This window comes from Coccomyxa subellipsoidea (genome assembly GCF_000258705.1).
Source record: "Coccomyxa subellipsoidea C-169, whole genome shotgun sequence".
Classification (NCBI taxonomy): domain Eukaryota; kingdom Viridiplantae; phylum Chlorophyta; class Trebouxiophyceae; family Coccomyxaceae; genus Coccomyxa; species Coccomyxa subellipsoidea.
In genome coordinates, this window is record NW_005178028.1 from 1,110,578 (window position 1) to 1,131,400 (window position 20,823).

Sequence of the window (20,823 nt, forward strand, 5' to 3'; positions counted from 1 at the left end):
TCTCGCCTTCCTCACCCAATGAAGCATCAGTCCTGGGTTTCAGGCGTCATTTTCTTGAACGTCTGAATGTTCCAATTGTGTGGTCGGCGAAGTATCGTTTGCTTTAAGAAATCTTTGGTCTCAACGGGCAGTGGTCAGAGCCAGAGAAAAATGCTCTACAAGAACACATGTTTTTCCAGGACGTTTTCAAAACTATGATGAATCCTTTATATTTGATCAGAAATCTTGGAAAGTCCTACATCTGGCAGAATTGACATACACGATCGTTTACAGAGAGTCATAAGTGTCCAAAATGCTCTGTAGCTGCTTGGGACAGCTGCCTCTCCCGTCACAAATCAATGACGTTCAGCGAAATCAGGCAGCTGCAGAGCCATGGGTCGGTCGGAGGCACCTGTTGCACCTTCTGAGCATGCCAGCTCTGCTGACCACGCAAGCACAAGCAGCACAGGTGCAGCCAGGAGAGTCCAAGGAGCGCTCAGCAAGCACGAATTCCTTGCAGCGAGCATATGATCGATATGCTGGTGAGAACAACACCGCAGACTTACTAATGACTGGGATGGTCCGACCTTTTAGGCACCAAATTGCCGCTTTCTCAGTAGAGCGTGTGGTGGTTGATTAGCGGTCAGGATTTTGTGACGGTCTCGCTCATCTGCAGATTGTGTAAGTTCAAACAAAGCTGCAGCTGAGGTGTGGTGTGTAATGCAGCGCAGCTTCCTATGATGCCTTAGACAGCGGTGCAGCGGCTGAAGCACTGGGGTTTCCTGAGCTGCGGCGCGAGCTAATTGAACAGGCGCATGGCAGCGTGCTGGAACTGGCAGTGGGCACCGGCCTCAATCTGCCGGTGTACAATCCAAGCCATGTCAAAGCGCTCACAGCCCTGGACCTCTCTGCCGGCATGCTCCAACAGGTGCCAGTCTCACTGAGATGGACCCCACACAAGAGTGCTGTGAGTAGCTGGTATGTTAGCTCAGTGCAGCATGTGAGTTGAGTGTGCTTGTGATGATGGAGCTAGTGATGATCCGGTGTGTTTTGAATGCAGGCGCGTAAACGTGTGAAGGGTCTGGGCGATCCTTTGCCTGTCACTTTTGTCCAAGGTGTGAGCCGAGCGCTGATGGGGTGATCTGTTTGAAGGAAAGGATGGTGTACAATTGAGAGCTGCTCTGTCAGGACAAAAGACAGAGACAAAATATTCTGTGCTGCATGAGCACATTAGCAACCTAAGCTCAACAGGCATAGAGAATTTTGTATGCATTGATCTTGCAGGGGATGTTGCCGCGCTGCCATTTGAGTCCGCGACTTTTGACTGCGTGATTGACACCTTCAGCCTCTGTGTGTTCCCGGATGCGGCTGCCGCCTTGAGAGAAGCTGCACGTGTGGTGAAACCTGGGGGCCAATTGCTGCTACTGGAGCATCAGCGCAGCCCCATTGCCCCTTTGGCTTGGTACCAGGTCTGCCACTGATCCACATGGCTCTGCTGCTTCAATTGCACAGCCTTACATTGATTTTGGTAGAGTATACCATGCTCCTACCAAAATGCGCAAGTCCATACTTAGTGGAAAACTCGAATTACAGAACGCCGCCCTTCTGTTCCTTGTCTTGAAACAACAGAAAGGATAACAAAGGCACCACCATTGTTTTGCCTGTCACAATGACTTACAAACTTCCGAAGCTATGCACGAGTGTCTGTCCCTCAAATGAGCAGATGCGCTGTATATTTGCATTGAGGACGTGGTGCATGCGCAGGATGTGACGGCAGATGCAGTGGCTGCCATGGGGAAGGGGTGCTTCTGGAACCAAGATGTGGCAGGCCTCTTGTCGGCTGCTGGCTTGCGCATAGTCACAAAGAAGGAGAGCCTCGGTGGTTTGATAACTTTTGTGAAGGCAGAGCGATCACTTTAAGTATGGGGCAAGTCAAGAAGAGTGGACTTTCAGTTAGTACTATACGATTGTGAGGAATCTCAAGATCGAAAAAGGCTCGAGCACAAGACAAAGCAAACATGCATGCGGGCACGAGCCTATCTTGGCTGGCACAATGCTGGCACGAGACAAGCACGAGAAGTCGTCTTTTTTGTTGATAGATTTGAATATTTTCACCCAATCCCGTAAATGACTCCTGTTTCCTGACGTGCAACGAGTCGAGCCCAGCATCTTGAAGTGGTCGTAGGGTGTTGGAAGTACCTCGTGCACGACGGTTCAGTCGAGGATGTTGGACCAAATTTATCTTGCAGTACTTAACGCTCTCTGGTAAGCATCGTGAATCAGCTTGCTGAATGATTCAAGATTCCGACCGAAAATTCTGTCGTGCTACAAGACCTCTTAACTCTGCATATGTATCATCTTGACATATGCATATTTTGTTAACACCGTGCTACACGCGTCTTAAGAATGCAAGGTCATCCAAGAACCGATTACTATTCTTGTTTATGCAGAAGCAAGACAACACCGTCCATGGCAGACCCGTCTGCCACTGCAGCTTTGGATGCTTACTTGGCAAGGCAAATTTCTTCCAAGTCAGCTTCTTCCAGTCAAGCTGGACAAAGAGCGAGCTCGACGAGAGCAAAGAGAACAGGATATGAGAATGCCACGGAATTGGGACGGAGAGGAAGCTCAGGGCTCAGAGCGGATACCAGCAGACGTCCCTTGCAGGACAGAAGCCAACTTCCCCGCAAGAACAGCTCCTTGGGACAAGTATCAGACAGCCAGGGACAGCCAGCTGATCTGCCAGATCGTGCAAGACAGAAGGACGCACATTCACAGTTTGGGAGAATCAAAGCAGTCTGGCCCCCTTCGCCGCTGGATGAAGTAGATGAAACTCCTCTGCTTGAGAAGCTTCACCCTGCCACTTCACGGAGTCTTGGGGTGGCAAGCGGGCCCAAGAAGGCGAGCCTCCAGGCGCTGCAGAAGCTGAAACGAGTGCCAAGCAGCAAGGGGGTCGCCCAGCAGTCAACAGGCTACCAGCACAGTCCAGCCAACAGAAGTATCCCAATGTGGCTGGCTGTGCAGCAACCTACTGCTGCGATTCTTGACCCCAGAGAGCCGACTCGTCATGCGGCACACGAGCCCCAGCAGGACACAGCAGAGTCCAGAAGCACTCCGCCAGCTGCTGTTTCTGAGGCGCGCTCCAACACCGCCCAAGCGGCTAGCTCAGCGCAGGATGCAAGAGCCGGCGCCCAGCACACTGGAACAGTGCCTGAGCCTCCTCGAGCATCTGAGCCGCAGGCAGCGCCTCAAGCCTGGAGGAGGGCTCGCTGGGATGCCAGCGCCGATGCAGAGGACACCCGAGCGCTTGACTCGCTCATACCGCGGCAGCGCGTGCCACCGAGCCGGCAGTCAGACGTACCCCCGGCCGGCCCTGGCACGGCCGGCCGCGGCGGGCCCGGCCACCTTGCAGCGCACATGAGAGGGCACATGCCGCATGCCAGCCATGCTGCAGCGGCGTCAGTGCCTCAGGCGAGCAGTGCGCAAATTCCTGCGGCCGCGGCGAGTGCCGGAACCGGCCGGGGCGTCGAAAGGAAAGATGGCGCGGTGCCGGACGCTGCCGATGGGGCCAGCGTGTTGGCGGAGGTTTTGGCGGAGCTGCGCGCGCAGGAGGACAGCCAGGGCACAGGGAGGTCCCCCGGAAGCGGCGGGAAGCCGGTTGCGGACGGTGCAGGCAGCACAAGCCAAGGTGCACTGTGACTTGATACCTGATGTCAAATTGACATGCTAGCGCTGACCCGAAGCCAATGGGCACGTCACCGCAATATGCTGGATGAAAACGATGCCAGGCAATACTGATGCTCGTCAGTGCATGTGATGCTTTTGTAAACCATTGTGGGCACGCTAGGAGCTATGGTGCCAAAGTTGTGCTTTCTGGCGCTAGTATAGACTGTCAAGATATCATGCTCTGCAGGCGGCAGCGGGGGAGCAGACCTGACAAAGGCGGCGCTGGAGGAGGCCAGTTCGCTGGAGGCGGTGGTGAGCTGGTACCGCGATGTGCAGCGGCAGCAGATCGACCAGGGCCTGGCCGGGGACCCTGTCATGTTCCCCCTGGCCCAAGGGGCCACGAAAGAACTGCCAGGGGGAAAGAACCGCCCGCAGTATATCCCCCCTGGAGGCAGCGCAGTTACTGAGAGCGCCGTGTCTGGTCTCAGTGAGAAACTGGACAGCGCTGACAACACATGCCGCAGGGCGAATAGTACGTCCTTACAGGCTGATGGTGGCAAGGTGCAGGTGAGTTAGTCCATGCTCCCCTGGATGCGGGTGCTTTATGCCGCCTGTGCTGACTTTGCAGGATGCCTGTACAGTATGTGTACTAAGTAATGTCATGATGACTTCTGTCGCTGTCACATCGTGGTGTCCCAGGGTGGTTTTTGAGAAGAGGACCTGTGTGTGTGGAGGAATCCATGAGGTTCTAATCAATTTGCTGAAGTAGTCTGGTGACAGAGAGGTTGACCAGTGCCCTGGCTGGCCTGCAGGCGGAGCCACTGCTTCAGTTGCCAGAGATGCCACCCTCCATCCGGCTGAAGAAAAGCCTTGTGGGAGACCCGCCACCTGAGAGACTGGTGGGTTTTTATTTTGCAGACACTTTGTACTTCCTTACCCCTTGCACCAGAAATGTGCTCTCAATAGTCCATGTGCTCTCAGAACTTTGCTCTTGTGCATCATTTACAGCGAAGAAGACATCGTTGCCAAAGTGCTGATAGTAGCAAGGCTCATTTCCACATGACCATGGCACGCAGGGATCTGAAGATGGACACAGGCAGGGTGAAGCCCAGGGTAAGCCAGATGAGGCCAGCATTTCCGCTGACATCATGCCTCGCCTTAGAGTTGACAGTTGGCATGTGCAACTCCCTGCAGAGGTAGGCGCAGAATGCTTTCGTGCACTTTCCCCCTTGTTCCAAATCTTACACAGAGGGTACAAGAAACCCCAAGCCTTTGGTGTACACAAAATGCCAGCAAGCTGCATACCATCCGCAAGCTGAATGAGCATGTCTTCTCTGTCCTCAGGAGGACAGCACTGCCCCTCCTGTGGAAGCAAGCAGTCAAGCTGAGGAGCGAAAGCCGGCCGAGGTGCAGCCAAGGAGGGAAAGTGGCGACCGCAAAGGCTCAAGACCATCAAGATCACCGAAGGAGCCAGCAGGAAGCTCCCAGCTGCTCAGGTGAGCCTAGCCACACATTGCAGCACCATCTGAACGGTGCATTGTCTTCAGGCACAAATCAACATCTTGACCTTTTCAGGCATGATGTTCCCTCCAAAACACAGCGTAGATTTGTTTCGTACCTACCGAATTGCCTTCTCACCCTCCGGCTGATTTGTGATGCAGGGACTTGGCTCAGCTGAGAGACAAGTGGAGTACGTTCTGTGAAGGAGGCTCCTCTCAGCCGCCGCCGCCGCCCGCGCCGCCTCAGCCGCTTCCTGCCTCTCAGCCACAGCCCGAGTGGCATGCGGCCTCGGCCTCGGCAGCCGGCAGCGCTCAGTCCGACGCAGCCTGGGAAGAGAACAGCGACTGGCTCATAGCGGCCTGCATGGAAGCCGAGAGGGCTGAACCATGCTCTGCAGCGGATCAGCCTTGTGACTTCTCAGCAGCCTGCAATGTAGCGGAAAGCTTGGGATCCCTGCCTGGCTGGGACCAAGCCAGAGGCAGGGCAAGTGTCAGTGGCGAATTCTTCAGTCACAGAGGGGAGCCAAGCGGCCTGCATGCCTTCCATGCTGGCAGCGGTGCCAGCTTCAGCAGAGGAGGGCAGGGGAGTGAACAGAATCTGTGCGGAGCTGGCAGTGCAAGAATGGGAGACTGGGAGAATGCATCGTGCATGCTGGATGACCTGAGCGACGCAGATTACCTCTCGCCCTTCCGGCTGTCACAGGACTGCCAGCATGTGCCAGAGGCTGGCACTGACATGTCACAGGCAGGGGACCTGTTCAATGCGCTGGATGCAGAGCTCAACTGGGAAGAGGTCATTGAGGAGTTCATGCAAGACTCAGCCATGCCGGATGAGATGAGCATAATTGAGCAGTTCATGGAGGCAGCAGAGGCTGAGATTGCCGAACGTCCTGACAAAAGGGACATGTACCAGCATTACATGCAGCGAGGCCAGGAGGCGCGAAGAAGTGCAATCTCTGCAGGTCCAGCTCAAGTCTATTAGCCATCAGCACGCACTCGGATCTTGTAACATTACTTGTGAAGTTCTAGAATTGCCTTGGTATATAAATTGTCCGCGCATTATTACTGTATACCTGCTGCGCGCTCGCTAGCAAATGCAATAAAATAAAGAGGTGCGCGAAAGATTTGCTCAGCAAATGATGAGCCATCAATGCAAACTCGAACAATGCAAAGCGATCTATGTAAAACGCAAACGTGATTGAGTTCTAGCTAGCAGCGCTGGGAAGCAGGACACCAATCCTGCTTTCCAGCTAGAATCATAAAGCGGGGCCCTGGCCGTTAATATATGGAAATTGGTGGGCTCTTTCACCTGCTTGCAAGCCATGCATGGCATCGCAGCTGTATACGTATTCTGTCAGCTATGCTACGACTGTGAAACCAGGCCAACGTGTCTGGGTTGTGTCTAGCCTGTCACGCCTCTCTGCTCTGAATGCAGGGGACTTCAAATCCACGCTCAATGCTGATTTGCAGTCCTCTGCTGAATCATGCGCCATCTGGCACACTCCCCTTGTTGTAAGTCACGCGGTACACTGCACCGGCAAGGTCGTCTGAGATGAGCAGCGAGCCATCCAGCAGTGGCTGCACATCCACTGGCCTCCCTGCAGCATACACCAACAGTATAGAACTCCTCAGCCATGTATGATAAAAACAGATGATGCCCCGGCCAAGTTCTTTCTGGCCAGCTCAACTGCGCTGAACTTCACAACAAGGCAGTAATGGCAGTGAGCCTTTGCAGGATCAAGCGCTTTGTTGTTATAATTTACGCTTTTCCGGCCAGAGGCAAGGTGCGTCTGCAGACAAGCTGCATGTAAAGGCTGCCAATATTCCTATCCCAAAACGGACTCGCCAGATCCAAGCAAGGCCCAATCAACAGTGGGCACGGTGCTCAGTAATTGTACCGCCCCGGCCAGCCAGGGCAATTAGAATATGCTGGCATGAACTCCTCAGCCATGTATGGTTGGGGAGTTCAAGAAATGTGATGCCCTGGTCAGCTATTTACTGGCTAGCTCCTGTGCGCTCAACATCAAGAGGAATAGCCATTGCACTCAAGAGTGCTGGGCTGAGGCTGGAGAAGTGAAAGACACTTGCATCCCTGCCAAACCTTTTCTTTTGCATGCTTAGGCACCAGGTATCTCAAGTTTGCCAATCTCTCCAAATTTGTGGTGTGTGCAGCAAGCAAGATCCTGTGAGGGGGCCAAAGCACGCACCCCAGGGCACGCCATTAATCAGCCAGCCGCTGGCGAAGTTGATGTGGGAGAGCGAAGTGCCGGCGCCGTTAGTCACGCGCACAGCCGCGACCCGGTAGCCCGGCCGCTGCGGGTTACTGCCGCTGCCGTGCTCCGCCACAAAAGCTGTGAAGTTGACGTAGCGCTTTGGAAACTGCGCGCTCGCGTTGTACCCCTGCTGCGCCCCTGCGAACACACCCCAGCATTTCTCATGATATCCTTCTGATTTTTTTCATAATCTTCTCAGCTTTTCTCGACTCCATATTCCCTTCAGCATGCTTTTGCCGGCATGTCTCACATCCTCTCGCAGCATACATGTTTTCTTCTGAGATGCAAAGCACGCTGAAAAAAGGCGGCAAGCAGTGCCGGATTTCTGATCTGCGATTAGAATGTATCACTTAAGCTGGAAGTGGGAGTCACATTTGTAAAGGTGCGTGCATGCATGTGGGGCGCTGGCAGCACATAAAATTGGCATGGTTTGACAGCAGCTGTTTCACAAACGATTGAACCTCACCTGTGTAGAAGCGTGCACCGGTGGCCCCGACCTGTGGACCGAGCGCCTGTGACGGTTTTGTGATGCTGCCTGCACCACAAAAGGAACACACCTCTAATTCTAAAGCAACGCCAATTCATTCTCTTACTTTGTCAGAAGTACCAGCAGCCAACGCCTCTCACTACACCTGCTTTTGAGCACAAGCATCTTGCAGGCTAGTTGGATGTGTGACTATAAGGTGATGAGGCATGGGGTAATGGAGTTCAAATTTAGACAAACATATTTAAAAAGCCCTACCTTGACAGTAGGCATTGCGCGCAGCGGGGGTGGCGGCAGGGTTGTTGAGGATTGATGTCACTGTCAGGTTGGAGTCTGCAGAGGCATTCCCCGGGCCAATGCTTCTCACAATCGGGCTGCCTCTCCCCGTCCTGCCCAATATCCATTTTAAATTAAAATTACGAATAACGAATGATGCTCCCACATGAAGATTGCGGTGGTGCATTCAGAAGGGCTTGTCCAGGATCCCATTTTTGAGATTGCTATCACACTAAATTCAAATTATTGTTGTCAGTATTGTTTCACGCTTTTCATGGAGAGGCAAGGTGCAGCTGCAGACAAGGCTGCCACATATTCCAAAACAAATTTATGGTTTGAATTGCCCAACTCTTTGACTTCAACGGCCATGAGTGCATTTTGTGGCTATGGACTTACCATTGACAGAGAGGGGTTCCCAAGTCAACCAGATTGTACACAAATTGGTAGTACAGCAGATCATCAAAGCTCCTGTACTGCGGCTCATCCGGCATCTGGGTGGTGAAGGCTATGAATGGAGGCTCGCTGCTCGGGTCAAAGGTGAATCCTCCTGTCCTCCTGATCCCTGCACACGAGTTCAACAGCTGTTATGCATCAAAAAACTGCTTTTGCATGCAGCAATGCCCAGAACAAACTGCCAAGTAGCCCTTCGCCATATGCAGCTGAGGCCATTTTGAACAGGTGCAGAGGCGAGACCTGCACTTTCAGTGAAAAACACTGTGCAAGAAAATGCTGCAGCAGGATGCCCCGCCTAGAAGGCACCTGCTTACTGCAGGCCAGTGGGTTGGGGAAGCATGCAAAAAGATCAGTGGTTAGAGTTAAAGCTACCTGTGATCTTGCTCCGGAAGTCGGTGCCATTGGGGAACAGGTATGCAATGGAGCAGTATGTCACTGTGTCATCTCCAGGCTTGACCTGCCCGCCACAGGTGCATGCTGAGCCGCTGCAGGCTGCACCAATGCTGATGTACAGGCGCCCATCTGGACCCATGCCTATCACCTTTGGGCCCCCATCCAAAGGAGCTATAGAACTCAGCAGCACCGTGGGCGCTGGGAAAGGCTGCAAGCCACACAGACCTTCAAAAACAGGCAACCTGAAAAGAAAGCTGATCTTTTTGAAGTGGAAAGGGAGTCACGATCTCTGCAGATTGTCTCACAGGCTCTGTGGCAGGAAGAGGAAGGTGTCACTGGCAGAGGAATCCAGCTCAGGTGTGTTGCACACCTTGCTGGACAGGACACAGTCGTCTGCGCCATCATAGCGTAACAGGCGGTTGGGTTCTGCAACGAACAGAGATCCGTTGTGCCAGGCCACGCTGCTGGGCTGTGCAAGATTGCCCAGGATGCGGACAGTTTCTGGCTGGCCGGTTCCTTTCGAATCAAGCAGCGCGTACACCTGCACAGTGGTTGGACATGTTTGCCGATCAACACGGCATTCCATATAAGAACAGGTGTGGCCATGTGCATGCTTGAAATGTGGCAGATCAGACGCTGATGGTGTTCTTGATCTAGTCGGAATGGCCGACCTTACAACCAGATATGCGATCATTTCTTACTTGCGATGTGAATTTCTATGTTAGAGTCTGAAGAAACATTTCCATTTAGATTATTGCAAAACTTAGTCAACATACCTCACTCGCATTGGAGCCTACATATGCCAAGCTTGACGGCGGTCTCTGCGCCCGACTCACTGTCAAGTACTGCGCTCCTGGGATCTTATCGCTGTACAAATCTAAGTTGAATCCTTCGGGAACTTTGATGAACCTATAAGGGACGTCTTTGCAATATATAGCCCTGAGGACCACTGACAAAGTGCAGAACCAGGCTACGGTTTTCAGAGCTGATCGAGTACAGGGCATTGTCTGCCCCTCCGCATCTTTATTTGGATCCACTTCCTGGAGCAGTTACACAGATTCGAGGTGCCTCACACCAAGAACCGATGCACTTTACCGCAGAAACTGTTAGTAAGTTTGAAGTTCGTCACCACAAGAACATCGACCCCGTTGGTTTACAGGCCTTTTGGGTAATTGCAGCCTGGCCTCATTCTGACCTGAAGATTTGGGCCCTTTGTAGAGGGGAAGTCAGCAGGATAGCAACTTGACAATCCTGTGCAAGGGAAGTAGCCTTTTGGCTAAGGGGGCCCCTTGCATGAGCATGCATGCATGCTATCAAATCTCGCTGCGAATTTGGGCAGAATCAGCGGTGGTTGCTACAGTATCGACTTGTCATTAAAGACCTATATCCATGGGGTTTGGCCCAGGTAAATCACCAGGCTGGCCAGGCAGTCACAGGGCGTCTTCATGTCAGGACTGACTTCTAGCTAACATAGTCGAGCGCTTGACTCCAATGTTGAATCTCTTCACCACTCGCCAGTATTCATACTAGTGCCCAAACTAGTGATTCGATGGGAAACACATCTGCTGCGAGTTCCACGTCCTGGTCACCCCGCCAGCCATTGGTGACGGAGCAGTTGTGCTGCTGTGGGCCGCTCCTCTGGGTTGAGATGAAGTGCCTGCAAGGGCCACTAGAACAGCTGTTCAGTTTGTAGAAAGACAAGGAGTCGCTCTCAAATACCTCCTTTGACAAACTCTCCACTTTTCTAGCGTTCTGCACGTCTCAATCCTGACTTTCAAGCAGTGCGCAGCAAAGCATAAATATGGCAATTATGCTGGAGAGCGGCAAAGCCTCCTGCCACCTGCACAACCCTGAGATTACCCTGGCGACTCATCACTAGTTCTTATCAGGAGGAGGCTTGCCTTTCTGACAAAGTCATGCGCGTTGGCAGAGAGGTGGCTAGGCAGCCACAGGTCTCCCTGCATGATCTTGTCATAGGTCTCCTCTTTGGTGTCAGCCTCAAAGGGCGACCCTCCCACCAGCAGCTCATAGCACAGAATGCCCGTGGCCCAAATATCTGCAGGAAATCCATATGACGGCACCAAATTTGGCACTGCTCCGCCGCCCTTTGCTGCATGGCCGCTGTTTGCCAGACACACTCCCGCCATCTGGCACAATATCGCATTACACACTGTGTAAATCTGCAAAAAATGCATGCTAGCAGAAAGCATGGAAGCCTTGCTTGGTCTGCGCATGTGTGAAGGCAGTTGGATTTTGCTGAGTGAACACTGCACAAGGACAGCAAGTGCTTTTTGGGCAAGTCTGAATGCATTGGGGTGCTGCCTGGTATGGTAATTTGTCATCCAGCCAAGAATAAATGTACTCACTAGAGCCCAAGGCCAGTCGGACCCCTAGGTGGGTCAAAGTTCATATTTTTGGAAGATGATGCTGTTTTCTTTCCCATGACAGCGCTCACCTCTGGAGGCATGTAGTCTAGAGTTCCCACGCACGATTTGGGCGTTTCATGGCGAAGGTCCAGTGCCAAGCCAAAGTCGGCCAGCTTGATTTCACTGGCGCTGGTCATCAGAATGTTCTCTGGTTTTATGTCCCGGTGCAAAATGCCCTGCAAACATGCATTTATATTTGCTTTGCCATTCATTCAATGAATAGCAGAAGCACTAATGTACTCAAGCACTTAAACACCAGACAGAGACATGCAGCTTGTATAGAGCAATCTGACAAATGCCTGGTCACTTGATGAAGCTGAGTCACCATGGGGGAGTTTCGGCCTCCTTTGTTACTCTGCCTTTCTTAGGTTTCATGAGGGAGCAGGTCTCACCTGGCTGTGCATGTAAGCCAGCGCTGAGACAAAAGGGCGCATGATGGATGTTGCCACTCGCTGTTCAGGCAGGAAGCCGCCGGCCCGGCCCAGCTCAGCAAATAAGTCACCCCCCTCAGCAATTTCCTGGAGTCAGGCACTACAGCAATATTCATAGCTGGCATTTTTAGTCCGCCCAGTATCTTGTGATGCCGACAATGTGCGTCCAGATGATATGCCTGCCCAAGTTAAAATCGGAAAGCAGAAACCAGATGCTGGGGAGCCCAAGTCAAGAGCGTGTTCACAAAATTTTGAACATTAGAGGTTCAGATATGTTTCGAAGCCATTAGTGTAAACGTGCGGACCATCTCCAGTCAACTTGAGAAGCTCTGCACTTCCAGAGAACAATTATTTGTTGTTGAAATGGCTGCCTGAAGGAGTTAACCTGCACAAGGTAGACTCCCTCATCATCCTGGAAGGCTGCGAAGAGGCCAATGATGTTGCTGTGCTGCAGGCTCATCTGCAGCCTGATCTCTCTTGCCACCTGCCCACATGATCACTCAGCTGTCCCATCAAAAAACTCCAGTGCAATTCTCCCAAATTCTTCAGCAATCACCAGTGCGCCTTGTCGGAGAAGTTTGCTAGGAGAGAGTTTCGTCTGGCATGTTAGCTGGCGACTTACCTGTCGCTCGTTCAGTGGAGACATGCGATCCTTGTGGTACATCTTGATGGCGACTCGCATGTTTGATATGCTGCATGTGCACAGGGCCACGGTGGTGAGATGCCCGCCACCAAGAACATCCACCATCTCGAAGTCTTCCATGCTCCTGGACGGGCAGAGATCAAACGAGCACAAATGCAGGCTTGTCTTTGCCATTTGGCATCCCGATTCATCTTGAGGCCAGTTTAGAATTTAAAATTACGGTAGAAGCTCTCAAAGAGTGCTCGCACCAGTTGCTGCCTCTTCGCAGAGCGTTCGGACAGGCTGTCGTCTCGCAGGATAATATGCTCTCCATGACGCTACAATCCAACCTCAAAACTCAGTTACTATCAATTTGAACTTCACTATGCTTTGTATGCTGCAAATCTGCCGCTGGAACGGAGGTCCAAGGTTTGCATTGCTTTCGGAAAGGAGCAATGTTTATTCCGTCGCAGCATCAAGAGCTGCTTTGTGTATGAGAACCTGCTTACGATCCTCAATGTCACTTTGCATGCAAATTCACAAGTTTCTCGAGGATACAGACAGCGAAAGAAGAAACACGGTGAGGCTTGATAGGGTGTGACGTCACTGTGCAACCCTACATTTGTGATTATGAATATGCTTCCATTTTCGGTTGTTATTTCGGTTGAATTTTTTAGGGATCATGTTGGCACCGAGATGTCCCCTATGTGAAGCCATGGATCAACCTCATTGTTGCACAGATTCTGTGTTCAAGATGTAGGTCAAGTTGCCTTCAAGATGACAAGATGATTATTTATCTGTACTAAAGCAGTATCAATCATGCTGCCTAGAGCGTTGAGAAGCGCGAAATCTATCTTCAGCGCTGTGAGGCCACCAGCCGGTGTCCATGATGTTCTGTCGCTTCCTGGCATCCAACACGTGCCCATGGAAGCAGTGCAACGGCAAGCCCTGCCGTGCCTGCTGCCTCGAATGATGTCCACTAGCATCAGCGATGAGCATCAGCCCAGCAAGAAGTCGCTGTACGTGCTCAACGTGGAGGGCAAGCGCACGCTGGGTCCACTCCTCATTGGGCTCATGGACTATTTTGAGCGCTGGCTTCCAAACGTCGGCTTCTTCCAGGTGTCGCTATAATAACGCTCCTTCTGCATTAAAATCTCAAATAATCGATCTTTCACAGGCGGTAGTGCCCTTGAGTGGTGGCCATGTGCGCTGAGCTCCACACAGGAGAGACATTCTTGAGTGTCGTGGAGCTCGCATGACAGAAACTACATCGCTCCTATTCAAAAGATGACCCAGCCAGGCCTTTCTTTGCATATCTGCCTTTCCTAACAGGTCAGGTCAAGCTGGCACCTTAGGGTCCAGTGAAACACAAAAATTGGCGTCATTGGCATGTTGAGCTGTCTGTGGCATGCATGCAGCCAATAGGAGGCGAGCCCTTCCCAGACTCGGACTCTGATGAGCCACGGCATGTGGAGCTGATAAGAAAGGCATTTGACCTGAAGGACGATCCGCGCAGCATGTATGCAGTGCACCGCCGCGAGGCCATCAGTCTGCTGGCGCATGACAAGGCAGATGAGCTGCTGGATAAGATATACAGCTCCTTCGAGGAGTACCAGTCCAGACATGACCTGGTGGTCATTGAGGGCACCCATGAAGGTGACAGATGAGTCTCAGAAATCTGAATTCAAGGCAGCAGTGACTTTTTACATACTATCTTCCTCCTCTTGCATGACGAACGGAAATGCCACAGCTCGTCTGTGCTCTAGCCATTTGTGACACTGGCAACTGCATGGTAGCTTCTGCCTGTCTGCCCAGGGGCCTTGTCAAGCACAGTCAGCTTTCCTGCGCTCGGCAGTAGGAAGGGCAAGATCAACATGCATGGGGGTGAGTGTAACACTTGCAAATGTGCGCAGACGGCCGGCTGAATGTGCCGGGAAACCGGCTGGAACTGAATGGGCGCATAGCTGCCACGCTGGCGGCCCCGGTGCTGATGGTACTGGACGCTGGCGATGACATCAGCGTGGATGACCTCATCGACAAGGCTCTGCTGTCCAAGAATGGGCTGGAAGAGCAGCGCTGCGAAGTGCTGGGCCTCATCGTCAACAAGGCAAGTCTCAGGCTGAGGAAATATGCACCATATACCCCCCAACAAGCTTCCCGCACATGCACGCATGATAATTGGTGCTGCCTTTTGGCTGAGTCAGTGAAGTGCGCAGGATGATTGCAACTTGTAACTGAGCATTAGATAGTGGCATGTAGCCATTCCCTGCAGCATATTTAAAATTTGTTGAACCACAGTTGAGCTTCTGTCCTGATCCTGCTTGCATGCAATGTGTCACAGGCACCGCAGAAAGAGCACCCCATTCTCAAGGCGCAGCTGAGCAAGAAGCTGGCGGAGCACAGCCTACCGTTAGTGGGCGTGGTGCCGCACGACCCGCTCATCTCATCTGTGCGCCTGGATGAGATCCAAGCTGCCCTCAGCGCAAAGGTCATTGCCGGCCGCAAGGGGCCGCATGATCTCACTGTTGACAAGGTGGGCGCCGCCTGAAATCCCAAACTTCTTGTCTTTGCGCCTGATGCACTGTACTGTATGCTATTGTTGACGTGCCAATGGTTTTGTGAGCAGAGCAGAAGATGCTGATGCAAAAGTGGCCAGCTGTGTGGGTCAGTAGTCTTTACAAGCAAGAGTATGGCTCCCCTTGATGTCGAACTAAGTGCATGCTAAGGGTCATATTCTAGGGGCAGTCAGCCTTGGCATCTGCAGGTTGGAAATGACATCTGGACTACTGCATGCAAGATGTACTGCCTTGCTTGCCAGCAGTGACGCGTGCCTTTTGCAGGTGTATGTGGCGACGGCGGATCTGGACACCACGCTGCGGCGGCTGACCGACCACACCAGCTCGCGGCCACTCATCGTCACTGACATAGGCGCGCCACACAAAACACAATACATTTGTTCATAGTTTAATTTCCTGAGCCTTCTTCAACCCGAGACTTTACATTCTGTTGATATCATGTGATGAGCTACAGATGCTGGGCTCATCTGGATGCCTGGGTCCAGAGGTATCAAATCAAATGACCCACCTACATGTGTATCACACTCCTCTTACCCTTAACATAAACGATAACTACAGATTTTGAAGGTTCTTGCACCTGATCAAGCGTAGTTAATGTGAAAGGGAGTGCTAAAAGCGGGGTCCATGGCACAGGCCGCAGCGACCTCATCCTGGGCCTCACCAGCGCCAACGAGTCAACCATCGGCCCCCATGTTACGGGCATCCTGTGCACCAACTCTGAGTACGGCCGCCGGGACATGAGCCCCCACGTGCATGCCATCTTGCAGGTGCCCAACACTGGGCCTCTAATCAAGATTTTTCCTAGTGTGGTGCCATCTTGTGGCGTTTGGCTCCGGAAATGAACGGCCCATGCTGCACTCTGGCGCTTGCTTCTATATCCAAAGCTACCCAATGGCCTATACTGCAAGTTTTCAGCCCAGGAGGATGCGCGCATCTTGCGATCGCGCGCTACAGTCCTGGATGATGCAGAGGGGAGCTCTGCAGTTATTGCGCTGTTCACACAATAACCTGCAGTTCTGGTTGAGATGGAAATAAAAGCAAAGGACAAGCATGACTGCTGCGCAGGCGAAGCATTCCGCGCTGAAGGATCAGGAGGACGCGGGGCTGGTGGCATTCTTCCCAGTCATGTCCAGCGACTGCAATACATGGGACGCCGTCACCGCTGTAAGCCGCATCCAGCCCAGCATCCGGCCCACCTCCAAAGCCAAGATCCAGGAAGCCAAGGTGCGGCCCAGGAGTATCTGCCTCTGGCCGAGCAGCAGAGCAGTTTATTTCTAATGGGGGGAGTGATTGAAGCAAAGTTAGATCTACAGTGGTAAGACGAGGGCATGCCATCATCGCAGAGAGTGTGATTCAGCGACGCGAGATCAAACAGTAGCATCACGGGCAGTGCATTGCATGTCATGACCATGCTGGCAATAAAGACTGTTCAGACTATCAGAGAGCTACTGCATACAGCTCTTTGAAGCTGTCAAACTGTCATGTTGTGAAAATGTACATGCTTGCCCGCGGCATCAATCCTTGAGATCGTGGAATAATGATGGGGTGCATGACTGTGTTGAGCAGGCGCTCTTCCAGAAATATGTGGAGGGCAACCTGCTTGTGGACGCACTGGAGGCAGAGCGCGAGTTTGTCATGACCCCCAAGATGTTCATGCACAACATCAACCGCATCTGCCTCTCCAACGTAAGCCCCTTTCCCATCTCGCTTCTTTCCCTTGTCATGGAATCAGGACAACTCAGAACATACATGTACACTTATTGCTAGAAGAGCACATGACATGGAAGGCTAAGGCTGTGCAGCTGCAGGAGTTTCACATCCCCTGGAAAAAACTGTGACAGACATTGGGAAGTCATTAAAATGGCAGCTGATGTGCGCGCGGCTGATGTGGCAATGCTGACATCACATTGATGACAATGCTGACATGGCGCAGCGTCAACGGGTGGTGCTGCCGGAGTCGGATGACTCGCGCGTGCTGGCGGCCGCAGAGGAGCTGACTCACCGGGGCCTCGCTGACATCATCCTCCTGGGCGAGCCCGACAAGGTCACTGCGCAGGCGCGGCGCCTCGACATCGACATCTCACAGGTGCGCGTTCAACAGCCCACCCCTGGCAGCCAAGAGAGATAGGTGCCCTAAAACATACCTTACAAGGGGATCAACAGAGGAGAAATTACAGGAAGGGTGATGTGGCGCACCATTGGGATCCTCAGAGGCTTGAACAGGATCTTGGAGATGCAAGACAATGCACCGCATTGCTGGCATGTTTTGAGCCCGTTTTCGCCCATGTGCGCACAAGGATCCTATTGGCATGTGCATCCGGCATGAGATTTAGGAACAACGGGCACAGAGTCAACGCTGTGCTCTGATGTCCTGGGCTCATCCCCACATGCAAGCGGGGCACATATGAATCTGGCAAACCCGCACAGCATGAGCATTGCTGTTTTTGACTTTGATTTCAAACACAAAGCAATGGGTGTTTGGGAAATGCGCGCAGTGCGAGATCATAGACCCGGAGAAGTCTGGGCGGCTGGAGGCGTACATTGAGAAGCTGGTGGAGGTACGCCGCAAGAAGAACGTGACGCCCGACATGGCGCGCGACTTCCTGCATGACCCCAACTACTTCGGCACGGTCAGCAGCCCCCACAAATTTTTCATTGGGCAAGATGAGTGGAACTGTCCTATGAACGCGGCCATCTTTGCTTGCGCCAGTGGCCTTCCTTATCAACTAAGGAAGGTAACGTATGCACAGTGCAACCTTGAACTTGGGGCTCTCAAGCTGCTACAGTGTTGCAGGTACGATTTTACGGACAACATCCATGCACTTTGCTACCTTCCCCTTTTGCGTATTTTCTGTGGAGAGCCATACATACTGCATCATACTGCATGGCGCACCAAGTCTGAAGGTGAAGGTTGTAATGGGTGGCGTCAGATGATGACGTTGTGTGGGGATGCGGACGGGATGGTGAGCGGTGCCAAGCACACGACGGCGGCAACGATCCGGCCGGGGCTGCAGGTTCTGCGCACCAAGGATAGCCCCCTCGTCTCCTCCGTCTTCTTCATGTGCCTCCCAGACAAGGCGCGCATAATTGTCTCTTATTCTGCTTTCTGCATTCAGGGCCATCCATGTAGAAGCAAAGCTATGGCAGAGTTGCATATGTGAGTTTTACTCGTGTTGAAGCCGGACCGCACAATTGGGTGCTGACATTGCATGTGTGGCTTCCTTTTCCTGCTGTGCGCAATGTCCTGTATGACTTGAGAAACTGCACTGCAACCTCTTCACACCGCTTTGGGCAAAACCAATGGGGACTTTCCGGAGCTGTGCCACAGCTGATGCGCAGCAATCGCGTTGCATCACCGTGAATCTGCTGCGGGGATCTTCTTATGGGATCGACCAAAGGCTGTGTGGTGGAGTTGATTCCCCATACCATTGCAGAAGGGCATGGCTATTGAACACTGACAAATGCCTGCCCTGCATGCACCTTCAAAGGAGTTCTGAGAGAAGGTCTGAGCGCAGGTGCTGATATATGGTGATTGCGCGGTGAACGTGCACCCCAGTTCCAACGAGCTGGCGCAGATCGCGGTCACTTCCGCCGACACAGCCGCCGCCTTTGGAGTGGAGCCACGAGTCGCACTTCTCTCCTACTCCACCTTTGGGTCAGGCTCCGGGCCTGAAGTGGACCGGGTGCGCCCCTTGTGCGAGTTGCTTTCTTTCTCAGGGGTCTCCATATGATAACCTTACAAGGTACCTGTAGTCCTTTGTCTGGTGCAAGAATCCGCTCCATGCAGGATAGTCTCGTTATTCCTTTCTAAGGCACCAGCAATCAGCAGCGCACAACGATCTCAAACTGCCATGTGGGATTGACCTAATGGGCACTGCAGCGGCCGGGCATTGCCCCTGATGTGATGTCAGTGTCATGTGCCTTAGCTGTGGCTGGTTTGAAGGCTGAGCTCGTACCTTGAGCTTGTGCTCTTGGGTCTTGGGTGGTTTGCAGTCCTGCTACCCTTGCCAGTGAAAGTGGCAAGCAGATGAGCCACCTCTAATTGGCTCATTTGCACCAATCAGCAACACGAACCAAGAGCTTGCAGCAGTCAGGAATGACCGAAGATGTTTGGCTGACAGGTGGCGGAGGCTGTGAGGATTGCGAAGGAGATGCGGCCGGACCTGAAGCTGGAGGGCCCCATCCAGTACGATGCAGCAGTTGACCCGGCAGTCGCGCGCCAGAAAGTCAAGGGGCACAGCGAGGTGGCCGGCAAGGCCACCGTGCTCATCTTCCCCTCCCTGGAAGCCGGCAACAACACCTACAAGGTCACTCTCGCTGCCTGAATTATGAGAATACGTGTGCCATGTTTGGTTGAGAGTGTGCGTGAGTGGGAGAGGGAGAAGGATATCCTGTCTTGTTTGGTTGCGCAATGTGCTATGCAGATAGTGCGGTCCCTTTGAAGTATTGCAACCCTGTGATCAAGGGATTGCAAAGGCATGCCAGGTGCAGTGACAGCAAATCATCTTTGTGTTACTGTGATGGAGCTGTATGCCAAAAGGCATTGACCATGCCTCCATTGGGCGGTCCTTGTTCTGCGGGGAGGATCTCCCAATAGACTACCAAGGCACCTGACCATCCTGTGGGGTGGATCGTCTGACCAAGGGATTTGGGGTGGATCAGGCGGTGCAGCAGAGCACGGGGGCCATCGCGATAGGCCCAATATTGCAGGGCCTGTCGCGGCCGGTCAACGACCTGTCCCGCGGCTGCACAGTGGTTGACATCATCAACACAGTCACCTGCACCTGCGTGCAAGCTGTCGCCATCAAGGACCGGGAAAAGTCCCCTGCGCCCGAAGCCGCGCCTGCCGCCTGATAAGCTCCGTCCTGGTCATTTGAATAGAGTGCTCACCGACAAGTGAATTCCAGCGTATTTCCCAGATTCTGTGTGGGATCTGGCCTTCTGCAACAGATGAAGTTGTCTCCAGTTCCGGGAGGTGGTTCTTTGGGTATTCAGTAAATGTTGACAATTTGTCGGGGCCGCTGTTTCATATTTTGTTTGTGTGTTGCTGCTGCAGAGGTAGCACCTGCTCATCTTGAGATCTTCTAGGAATCTGATCTATTACAGTCCCGTAGGTGTAGATCTATAGATGAAGGCTCATCCAATCCCATGTGTATTGTCCTCTTGTGGTAAGTGTATGCATGCATGCGTAGCTCCGGAGGCTCCCAGACAGTGGTAACATGTTGCTCACTGTCAGGGTAATGTCGCAAAGCAGGATATGATGCTGGTGCCGCGTAAAATTTTTATGGGCGCTGGCTGAAAAGTGGATGGTCATGCCTTGCATGCGTGTTTGTCAGACCTAGATATTGAATGGAGTGGATGGGCTCGATCCACTCCATCAAACCCAGGAGGGAATGAATGGAGTCCAACTCATAGAGCACCGCAGACCAGCGTGTAATAATTAAAGCAATTGCAATCTGTTTCAGTGCCATGTTGCACTTCAATATGATGCATCTCCTAGAGCTGCAACATGAATGGGTGATCTAGTCACTGAATGCTGTACAGCAAATCTCCATTGGTCACCAAAAAAATCATATCTCTATTCTCTGCCGGCCTTTATTCTCGTTCAAGCTCATCACAAAATTGATGGACACCGCCCCACATGTCTCTCGACATGCAAAATCTGGCCCTGCATCTCTCTCTCGCAAACCAAGCTACTGTCCCCACTGCCTATTGTGCGGCCGGCTCACCCTCTGACCTCAATTT

The 20,823-nt window shown here is 52.7% G+C and overlaps 4 protein-coding genes across 4 annotated transcripts; 2 read left to right on the forward strand and 2 right to left on the reverse strand.

The window, feature by feature from the left end:
- Positions 1 to 338: 338 nt before the first annotated feature.
- On the forward strand, positions 339 to 1,899 carry COCSUDRAFT_37805 (UbiE/COQ5 methyltransferase; the record flags this gene model as incomplete). Its single annotated transcript, XM_005645052.1, has 5 exons — positions 339 to 376; positions 706 to 907; positions 1,040 to 1,094; positions 1,264 to 1,448; positions 1,744 to 1,899. The coding sequence occupies 5 exons, from the start codon at positions 339 to 341 to the stop codon at positions 1,897 to 1,899; spliced, it is 636 nt and encodes a 211-aa protein (XP_005645109.1).
- Positions 1,900 to 6,626: 4,727 nt separating this feature from the next.
- COCSUDRAFT_83542 (hypothetical protein) lies at positions 6,627 to 8,174 on the reverse strand (the record flags this gene model as incomplete). The annotated part of the gene is made up of 4 exons (XM_005645111.1): positions 6,627 to 6,742; positions 7,352 to 7,555; positions 7,884 to 7,929; positions 8,160 to 8,174. The coding sequence occupies 4 exons, from the start codon at positions 8,172 to 8,174 to the stop codon at positions 6,627 to 6,629; spliced, it is 381 nt and encodes a 126-aa protein (XP_005645168.1).
- A 2,434-nt stretch (positions 8,175 to 10,608) lies between these two features.
- On the reverse strand, positions 10,609 to 12,643 carry COCSUDRAFT_18552 (kinase-like protein; the record flags this gene model as incomplete). The annotated part of the gene is made up of 6 exons (XM_005645053.1): positions 10,609 to 10,692; positions 10,934 to 11,128; positions 11,479 to 11,625; positions 11,842 to 11,967; positions 12,266 to 12,364; positions 12,503 to 12,643. 6 exons carry the CDS (start codon positions 12,641 to 12,643, stop codon positions 10,609 to 10,611), a joined length of 792 nt encoding a protein of 263 aa, XP_005645110.1.
- A 544-nt stretch (positions 12,644 to 13,187) lies between these two features.
- On the forward strand, positions 13,188 to 20,531 carry COCSUDRAFT_54357 (phosphate acetyltransferase). The gene is made up of 14 exons (XM_005645054.1): positions 13,188 to 13,621; positions 13,921 to 14,158; positions 14,416 to 14,609; positions 14,844 to 15,035; positions 15,343 to 15,430; positions 15,712 to 15,845; positions 16,144 to 16,302; positions 16,645 to 16,764; positions 17,012 to 17,164; positions 17,574 to 17,708; positions 18,009 to 18,155; positions 18,594 to 18,761; positions 19,200 to 19,385; positions 19,741 to 20,531. The coding sequence occupies exons 1-14, from the start codon at positions 13,322 to 13,324 to the stop codon at positions 19,930 to 19,932; spliced, it is 2,406 nt and encodes an 801-aa protein (XP_005645111.1). The 5' UTR covers positions 13,188 to 13,321; the 3' UTR covers positions 19,933 to 20,531.
- Positions 20,532 to 20,823: the final 292 nt, after the last annotated feature.

What these genes read in the sequence shown, in the direction of transcription:
- COCSUDRAFT_54357 (XM_005645054.1), top strand. Translation starts at nt 13,322, where the DNA reads ATGCTGCCTAGAGCGTTGAGAAGCGCGAAATCTATCTTCAGCGCTGTG. An exon ending in CAAACGTCGGCTTCTTCCAG is followed by an intron (nt 13,622 to 13,920) that starts GTGTCGCTATAA and finishes GCATGCATGCAG; the next exon opens with CCAATAGGAGGCGAGCCCTT. An exon ending in CATTGAGGGCACCCATGAAG is followed by an intron (nt 14,159 to 14,415) that starts GTGACAGATGAG and finishes AAATGTGCGCAG; the next exon opens with ACGGCCGGCTGAATGTGCCG.